The sequence below is a fragment of the Syngnathoides biaculeatus genome, chromosome 6 (genome assembly GCF_019802595.1).
Source record: "Syngnathoides biaculeatus isolate LvHL_M chromosome 6, ASM1980259v1, whole genome shotgun sequence".
NCBI lineage: Eukaryota > Metazoa > Chordata > Actinopteri > Syngnathiformes > Syngnathidae > Syngnathoides > Syngnathoides biaculeatus.
The window spans coordinates 21,565,840-21,575,685 of record NC_084645.1 but is presented as its reverse complement, the minus strand read 5'-3'; the positions used below and the strand labels follow the sequence as shown (position 1 = coordinate 21,575,685).

At 46.1% G+C, this 9,846-nt stretch overlaps 1 protein-coding gene across 1 annotated transcript; it reads left to right on the top strand.

Annotated features, from left to right (window-relative positions):
- The first annotated feature begins 1,491 nt into the window (after positions 1-1,491).
- LOC133502226 (echinoidin-like) lies at positions 1,492-4,192 on the top strand. The gene is made up of 7 exons (XM_061822779.1): positions 1,492-1,565; positions 1,719-1,781; positions 1,879-1,906; positions 2,020-2,105; positions 2,221-2,352; positions 2,693-2,810; positions 2,882-4,192. The coding sequence occupies exons 2-7, from the start codon at positions 1,719-1,721 to the stop codon at positions 3,007-3,009; spliced, it is 555 nt and encodes a 184-aa protein (XP_061678763.1). The 5' UTR covers positions 1,492-1,565; the 3' UTR covers positions 3,010-4,192.
- The last annotated feature ends 5,654 nt before the right edge of the window (positions 4,193-9,846 follow it).

The following is a 9,846-nucleotide window of genomic DNA, read 5'->3' as shown; positions in this document are numbered from 1 at the left end:
GTTCAGTCGAATTCCAGCGAATCAGAAACTCGTATGTTAAGTTGGTGTTATCTCTTTGTTTCTCGCGATGGCGACCGTGAATTATGAAAACTACCGACTCGGACACAATCATAAATTTGTTTAAATATATATATATATTTGTAATAAATGTGAAATTACAATTTTTCTGTGAAAATTCCCGTGTCGTACATTTACTTTCCCAAAGATGCTTTTCGGGCAAGTCGGGCGATCGTTACTGTTGAGCCCGAAGCGCTGATCAAAATGATTCAAATGTACCATATCAACGTGTACAATTGCAAATAAGGAATTTATCAAGCGGAAAAATAAAAACAAATAAAGGTATTAGGGCAATAAAGATTTAAAAGATGTCATAAAATGATGATTAAAAGGCCAAAATGAGATTTTTTTTTTAAATACAAATTCCTTTTGCAATAATCATCCTACACTTTATTTATATGGAGCTTTTACTCAAAAGCGTTTGACAAGTTTAGACTGAAATAGATTGCTGATTTGAAAAAACAGAGGTCCGTTTCAGAATCAGAATCAGAACAAGCTTTGTTGGCCAAGTGTGTGTAAAAACAAGTGAGGAATTTGTTTCCGGCACTCGGTCCCGCCCTGGCACGACATTCAGAACAAAGAAAAAATAAAGCGACACGAGCAAAGAACAAGAGACATTACTGCTTATAGAGCTTCGTGCACATGACGTCACCATTTTCACGGCGCCATATTGCCGGTCGGGGGGGGGGGGGGGGTGATCCGCGTCCGGGCAAGGGAAACCAAGATCCAATTTTTGTTCTCAGCTGGCCTGGGGAACACTTCGGGATCCCTCCGGAAGAGCTGGAAGAAGTGGCCGGGGAAAGGGAAGTCTGGGTATCCCTGCTGAAGCTACTTCCCCCGCAGTGGATGAATATCAGAAATTGACTTCTGATAGTCGCTGATGGCGTAGTCGTACACACGTCAGACTTTGGCGCGGGGGGACGTGGGATCGATTCCCGCTCGGTGGCGGTGTCCACATATGCCCTGCGACTGACTGGCGACAAATTTCCGGCATTTGCCTAATGTAAGCCCGGATAGGCACCGTCTCTGCTGCGAGCCTTGTGAGGATTAGTGGCTTGAACAACGGATGGATGGACATGTAAGTACCAAAAATGGCCGGCGCCTTCCCACAATGAATATCGTACACGGTGACTTTCACTGCTACGACGCTTATTTACTGTCGAGATACTTTATCCAAATATTGCTTCATCTTGCAAACTTTTGGGTTGGCGACATAAATCTCGGAACAAATTCACTTTGCGAAAGGTCCGTTTCACTGAAATATTCTTTCCAGTCGGGTTTGTAGCGAGTCACTTTAGTACCAAAACCTGTTTGGCAAAGACAAGAACATCAGTAATGAAGATTCTTTTGTGTGTGTGTGTGTGGTTTACAAACATGACCTGAAGCGATTTCCTCGCTGGTCTGATGTGTCACGTGCGACACATCCAACATTCCAAGACGACCGACCCGGCATATAAAAAGAGCCGTCGTGTTTTTTTCCCTCCGCACGGAGCAACGCGGCTGCAAAGGTAACTGTTGTAATCCCGCTTTTGAAAATCATTTTCTCGTGACTTTGCCAGTATGACTTTTTTTTTTTTTTTTTTTGGGTCGTGTTATGAAAACGTAACGCTGGTATTGATTGTGAACTATGGTCGTCGTTTTTCCTGTCGTTGCCGGCACAGATGAGATTTTCTATCGGCTCGTTTTTTCTCCTTTACGGGATTGGCGGACTGCTGACCGGAGTCGTGAGTCAGAATCCCAAATCAGGATATATTTGCGTTATGTTTGTGTATTCATGAATGTTTGAGTCCACTAATGTGCTTTTCTTCTTCTTCTTCGCAGTGGTCTTTCCCTTTGACTCATTGGAAAAGTTGGTAGCTTTTACTCAAATTAACAATTGCTGAGTTTTTTTTTTCATTTTGTTTTTTTTTTTTTTTGACGGGAGATTCGATTGACCAATATTTCATTCCACTTGTGTTGCAGACATAAAATGTCCCACAGACTGGACTCAGGTGAACTGCCACTGTTACATCTACGAAACGACAGCTGCTAGCTTTGTCGATGCAGAGGTACGGAAACCTTTTCCACGGGAATTGTGACGTTTTCCCGGTACAGTCACTCATCAATTTGTCGATTTGATGGATATGAAGGAGTGAAATCACCTTTTTCCTCTCCCCCCAACAGCTTGACTGCATCAGCCGAGGTGGAAACCTCGTCTCCATCCACAGTAAATTGGAAAATTCAGTGGTTCTCGAAGTGGCCCGAGAGGGTGGTTCGACTACCGAATTCTGGATTGGACTCCATGACTCAATTAGGGTAAAACCAGTACAAAGGTTGATTGAATGCTTGTCACCACCATCTTAAAGAAATATGTACAATATGTTGGGTCAAGAGGGAGCAAAACACTGAAGCATATCTAGTGCCACCTAGAGGTTGACATGAGTTGAGTATCCAGTGGGAGGACCAAAGTGACTTTGACTCCAGTTATCTTGTCCTCCACAAGCCTCCATAGAAATCTATTTTGACAGTCTCATGATGATGGTGTATGATTCGAATCAAAACACTGAAGATGGATTAATTACGCTGTGAGAAACAAAGCGCATCCGGCTGATGGTTAGGTCCATGGTTATGGTGACTCGTTTTTCTGTCTTTTCAGTCGGGCGACTACATATGGACGGATGGCTCAGTTCAGAAGTTCCTCAACTTTGACAGCGATGCGATTCCTGCAGAGCCAAACAGCGGCACTGGTGACTGTGTCGAGGTGGATGAAGGGGGTGAGTCAAATCGGTGAATAAAGTTTGCTCAGAAAATGACGCCGGTGTACATGACTATTTCGTTCTCCCAGATGGACTTTGGCAAACTGCGGACTGCACAGACGTGAATACGTACGTTTGCATCATGGATGTGTGCAACGGCGCCGACGCGGACTCTGCGGACAGCTCTTCGATGTCCATGGGCGGGGAAGGCGCATGACCCAATCAGACATTTTGACCAACTTTGGTGGGGTGTTTGCAATTTCGGGTTCATTTCCATCATCCTGATTTCTTCTTTTAGTCTCGCCCCTTGATTGGGCCCATAAAGACCTTTGTCTCTTTTGAGCGTCTATTGCGCTTCTGCACCACAAGAACCAGCAGCATCGACATCTGTCGCTTTCAGTTCCCGTCCAAAATATCGAAGCCAATTACAATCCGGCGCAGTTGCCCCCCTGCCGCACCTTTGAACTGATTTGATTCCAGAGGTGTCGTTTTCAAATATTTGGGGCTGTCACTGGCCCTTTAGGGGCAGGTCTCGAAAGTTAAAATGGGCCACGCGGAACGAGGATCAGAAACTTACTCACTCATATCGTCATTGAATTGAATATGGCAAAAATGGCGTGTGGAGGTGATGTTAAGGGGCCCCCCAGACATTCCCTTTTGACCACAACATAGATAAATCAGTAAAAGGTTAGCTGTGACGCTGTACTGTACAGTTGGGAAAGCAAACGAGCTACAGGATATTCTTTTGGGCCCCTTACCAAGCACCGGTTAACTGCCTGAACGAAATTACCAAGTGTAAATCAATATTATGTTTAAAGAATGTACAATGGTTCTACAATTAAAGGATCAATGTCGCAGTAGAACCTTGTAACTCATGACCACGCATGAATATTTAGTGGAGCGGAGAACCGTACCAATATCTTTACCGCTCTGCGGAAAAAGTCAGAAGTGATTCAAAACTCTTGAAGTGCTCTGAGGTCTCTGCAGTGGCTGGCCGTCTGTTAGACAACAGACTTTGAGATATGATGTTCGCTTCTAAAGCTCTACATCAACTCAAAATACACCAGAGACCACCTAGACAGCAGTCGGACCCACTCACGGAGAGGCATTCTATGCTCCGTACATCTGCGAAAGACGCCCAGGAAACAAATCGGGTCTTCTGAAAGTGGGACCTCTTTGGGATCAAGATTAAGCGCGTGCCTGCTCACGGCCGTCTTTGTCACTCTGAAATCTTTTCTGCTTTCAGTCGTTGCAACTCTGCATTGTAACCTTCACGTAATCATCGTCTCCTGCGGGTTTTATTATTTTCTTTTTCACTGCATTTTTTGTCCGGCGCGAGGCACTTTGAATCACTCGTTGCTACCATGTGCTACACAAATAAACTTGCATTGCCTTGCCTTCCATCCATCCATCCATCCATCCATCCCTTTTCTTTGCCGCTTGTCCTCACAAGGGTCGGGGAGTGCCGCAGCCTATCCCAGCTGTCAACGAAAAGGAGACGGGGTACACCCGGAATCGGTTGCCAGCCAATCGCAGGGCTCATAGAGACAGCCAACAGTCGCACAAGGGGCAATTTAGTCTCCAACGAATGCATGTTTTGGGGATGCGGAGGGGGGAAACCGAAGTGCCACGGGGAAAACATGTAAACGCCACACAGGTTGGGCCGGGATTTGAACTGCGAGGCCGACGCGCTACGGCTGCACCACCGCGCCACCCGCTTCGGCTTTCAAACTCTGATTTGCGTGCTCACGTTTTAAAAAGCTGCAAGTGGCGGCATTTGCAGGTTCGGATACATTGGCGGCGAAGTTTGACGAACCTCAACTCCGAAAGGTCAGAAAGTGAATAAATGTTTCACCTGGCAAACTTGGAGTTTGGTGGGCACACCTCATGACAGAGAAGAGAAAAGTCTCCCAAAAGACGCAGGAAGTGTGTCGGACATGGCGGGATCAGTGAAACTAAAACACCGCGTAACAAAAGCCCAGAGCAGTTATTTTATTTCTATTCGTGGAGAAGGAAAGAAAGAAGCGACGTCTCTTTGCACTTGCTGTCGTTGTGTCCTCGAGTTTTAAGATCTGTCCGGAGGAGTCGCACCAGGAAGGAAATTCTGAACAACGGAATGAATAATTACAGCAATTAGATGACGCTCGGGGAGTTTTACATCACAATCAATGACGCACCCATCATCACGAATCCGCCATCGTCCCAGATAAAAAGAATGGAACGCTGCCTGAAGACAATGAGGTGGTTTTGCTTGGTATGCAACTCGTCCGGTTGAGCTGTCTTGTCCCTGATAATGAATGTGTTATTATTGTGCTCCTAAGCCATGCCGTTCCCAGCCTTTGTTTTGTTCCAATTCCAAGCGAAAAGTTTGTTTACACAGCATAAACGTACAGTCATACATTTCCCTTTTATTGTTGGAAACATCGTCACTTTGATTTAGGCAACCATCTCAGTGACAGTTGATGAGTTAATGGTGAGGTTAGACTGGAATCCCCTTGGACCATGATGTCCGAAGATGATATCGTGATCAGAAGTAAAAGCAGGGAGCAGGCGGTGGAACAATTAGAAAGATGGAGGCGCGCGCCGGAAAGGAGAGGAATAAAGATTAGCCGAAGTGAAACAGAACATATGTGCGTGAATGTGAGCGGCGGAGGAGGACGAGTGAAGTTCCAGGGAGACGAAATAGCGAGGGTGGACGGCTTCAAATATTTGGGGTCAACAATACAGAGCAAGGGAGAGTGTGGTATGTAGCTGGCGGGAGGTGTCTGGTGTTCTATGTGACAGAAGAGGCTCCGTGAGGATGAAGGGCAAAGTTTATAAAACAGTGGCGAGGCAATGCCATGATGTACAGATTAGAGACGGTGCCACTGAAGAGAGGTTCCAGGGAGAAAAGACTTCAAATACTTGGGGTCAACAATACAGAGGAGTGGAGAGCGTGGCATGGAAGTGAAGAAACTGGTCCACACGGGGTGGAATAGCTAGAGCAAAGTTTATAAAACTGTGGTGAGGCAAGGCCACGATGTACGGATTAGAGACGGTGGCACTGAAGAGACGACAAAGAGAGGAAGCAGAACTTGAGAATGTTGAGGTTCTCGCTCGGAGTGAGCAGGTTGGATAGGATTAGAAATGAGCTGATTCGAGGGACAGCCAAAGTTGGATGTTTTGGGGACAAGGTCAGAGAGAGCAGACTTAAGATGGTATGGACATGTCCAGAGGCGAGACAGTCTGAGGATGGAGCTGCCAGGGAAAAGAGCGAGAGAGAGGAAGACCAATGAAAAGGTTGATGGATTTTGTGGGTGTTCGAGAGCAAGATGCACCAGGTGGGCTTAGATGGAAAAAGATGACGCGCTGTGGCGACCCCTAAGTCTCAGTGACAGTTAACGACATGGCTGACAAAAAGTGGACCAGCTTCACCTGCAAAAATCGATAATTTCACATTCACGTGAAATCCTTAAATCCTTAAAAACATTCAAAGCCCACCGTATAATTTGCAAGGAAGTGACATCACGACGTACCGTACTTCTTCTGCGCCTAACGTGGGAAAATGTGGTTTGCATTTTGCAACAAGCGTGAGGCTGTCATTTGTGCTGATGGACGTGAAAATCCGGGCTGACGGTTTAACTCCTTCAGTACAAGGTTATGATCATCGTGTAATAATTTAGATTTTTGTTTACGCGCTGTCAAAACAAAATCTAATTTGGGTTAAAAAAAAAAAAAAACCCAAAAAAGTCGAACGCGTCTGATTTGTTCGCTCTTCTCATATTTGATGTGCTGGAAAGCGACAAGAACCGTTTACTTGTTTAAGTTGTGCAATTACTCAACTATGAGGAACTCAACATTTTAGCCAAGTACATACAGCAGCTGTTCCACCCATCAAGCTTTTGTTACTTAGCGCATCATTGCAAAAGGCAACAATACCTGCGGTTTATATTGACATTTCTGACTTCAAAAAATATAATTACAGTGAAGAAAATAAGTATTTGAACACCCTGCTGTGTCGCAGGTTCTCCCACTTAGAAATCATGCAAGGGTCTGAAATTTTCATGTTAGGTGCACGTCCACTGTGAGAGAGATCATCGAAAAAGAAAAATCCAGAAATCACAATGTATGATTTTTTTTTAACGATTTATTTGTCTGATACAGCTGCAAATAAGTATTCGAACACCTGTCTATCAGCTACAATTCTGACCCTCAAAGGCCTAGTAGATGTCAGATGCACCTGTGTGAGGTTGTTAGCTGCATGTCCATCCCATACAATCAGTAAGACTCGAACTTGTAACATGGCCAAGACCAAAGAGCCGTCCAAAGACACCAGAGACAACAATTGTACAACTCCACACGGCTGAAAAGGGCGACGGAGAAATTGCCAAGCAGCTTGGTGGAAAAAGGGCCACGGTTGGAGCAATCATTAGAAAATGGAAGAAGCTAAACGTGACGGTCAATCCCAATCGGAGTGGAGCCCCATGCGAGATGTCACCTCGTGGGGTCTCATTGATCCTTGGAAAGGTGAGGAATCGGCCCAGGGCTACACGACAGGACTTGCTCAATGACCTGAAAGGAGGTGGGACCACCGTTTCCAAGGTGACTGTCGGTAATACACCAAGACGTCATGGTTTGAAATCACGCACGGCACGGAAGGTTCCCCTGCTGAAACCGGCACATGTCAAGGCCCGTCTTAAGTTTGCCAGTGACCGTTTGGGTGATACAGAGGAGTCGTGGGAGACGGTTTTGTGGTCAGATGAGACCAAACTGGAACTTTTTGGTCCAATATTGTTTCTTGCAGATGGAGGTTGGAAGGATGAGACCTGCTCAGACACAAAAGCATACGTTTGCATTACGGACGCGGACAATGGCAACGCTCCTGCCACGACTACAACAGCTTGAGACGTGATCACACTTTAGAAGTGTGTTTCTACGTATATTTGTAGCTTCGCTCTCACCTCTTGTTTTCTGCTCGACTGTTACGACAATAAATTTGGCCGATCCCACAAAGAGCCAGTTTGAAATGTCTGTTCGTGCTCCGTCTCGACCACGAAAGCGCAGCATGAGAGAACAAACGCCGCCGAGGCCTGCCACTCCCAGCTCTTATGGAAAACTTGCGTTGTAATTGCTATCTATTTGAAATATTTAACAATTTCTGATCTGTGTGACATCGCGTCACTAAAACAGGTTTCCCATTAGTGTTGAGGCGGCCCCGCCTAGCCCGAATGATTTCGAGTTCTTTGCCCTACACGTGTCAAAAACCAGCGGCACAGGGGCGGACCCAGATGCAGGACTTCCAGGCAAAGGCATAATGTTCTCAGTAGTTTTATTCCAAAACCAGGTGAATACCAAAAGGCAGTCCAAAACGAAGCAGAGACACCAAAACGCTAGGCTGAGCAAGATCCAAAAAACGTTAAACAAAGTCAGATGAATATGAGGCAAACCAAGAAGCATAACAAGACGTGATCAAACTAAAAGGGCACAGACTCGCTGTGACAAAGGATTGCTCTACACCAGTGGTTCCCAAAGTCAACCTGGGCCCGGACCCCCAGTGAGTCGTTCAAAAAGCTCCCAAAGACCCCCAACCTTAACTTTCGCCAATAATGTAGTGCTGGACACAAAGAAATTGTCAATTTTAGTGGCTCACTTGCTCTCGCTTTTTATTTTTGCACACTAAATCAAAACGTGGTTCAACACTGGAAAGGGCAATTCTCACATCATGATTAGCTTCCAGACGATTTCGTTTTTTTCGTCTTCACATCACGGACCCACTGGAAAGACGTTTTTCACCCCCTGGGGGTCCGTGGACCCCACTTTGGGAACCACGGCTCTACACTAACTTACGCACCGTAACCGAGCATCCCAGAATGCAGTGAAGGATGCAACGAACTGGCAAAATACCGACTCCACATTTACCACTTAAAGGAAGACTCTCCCCAAAATTTATATGTACAACAAACCCTCCAATGTAAGCAATATTATTATTACATACATTTTGGACACTAATTGAAAAAAAAAAATTGAAAATAAAGAACATTTTTGAAATCCAAGCAAAATCTGGATACGCTCCAGCTTCGACAGCCAGACCAGGAAGAGACATCCTTGACCCCGCCCCTGACGTCAGCAGCGCTTCGCATTACAGACCATTCGTTCTTGCTAAGCCAAGATGCCGACGTGCTCTGCACCGAACTGCAACAAAACTGAGGAAACGCACCCAAATTTTTCCTTCTTCAACCTGACGCGCGCGTCGCCCAGCCAACAATGTCTCGATAGTGTTCATCGCGTACCCCTAAAAGCAGCATGGCTCGTCTCCACCTCCTCCTTATATGCCACCACTGGCACCGAAACTCAGCCACACCAGGCTGAGGCGCTGCGAGGCTCATCTCCGCCGCGGGAGTGGATCGGACGGGATGCGGTTTGGCCGTGATCGGATATCATCTGAATATGGCTCGATACAACAGTGTGATATTGCCCTGAGGGCTCGAAACAATGGTGTAATATTGCCCCGGTAACTTCACTCGGTTGTGTGCTTTTGTCCTTCTCGAAAAGAGCTTCGGTGTCTGAAGGGGCGTCGGAAAAATGCGAATATCTCTGTTCTTCGGCAGGTACTGCGCGTTTTCAACGGCGGAAGTGACGATGACGTCAAGGACAGAGGACGCGACTAACATGGCAACCGCTTGGATGTCGAGGGACACTCAATTGCGCAACTTTGTGTATAGATGACGTGCTCAGTCCCACTTTAAAGGCCAAGTGTCATCCCTGTAAACATTCTAAAATAGATCTTGTAATGAAAAAGACATATAACATTATTCACTTCAATGTCCATACGAAAAAATAAATGTGAGCGGAGAGCGCGTCATCCACGCGCAAAGTTGCAGAAGTGATCTTCTCCGATATCCGAGTGGTCGCCATATTGGCTGCGTCCTCCGTCCGTGACGTCACCCGGACATTCGCCGATGAAAACACGCGGTGCACCCTAACTATGGGAGACGAACGCGCCCCTTCTGACACGGAAGCTCTTTTCGAAAAGGAGACCGAGTGAAGTTACCGGGGCAATATTACACCATTGTTT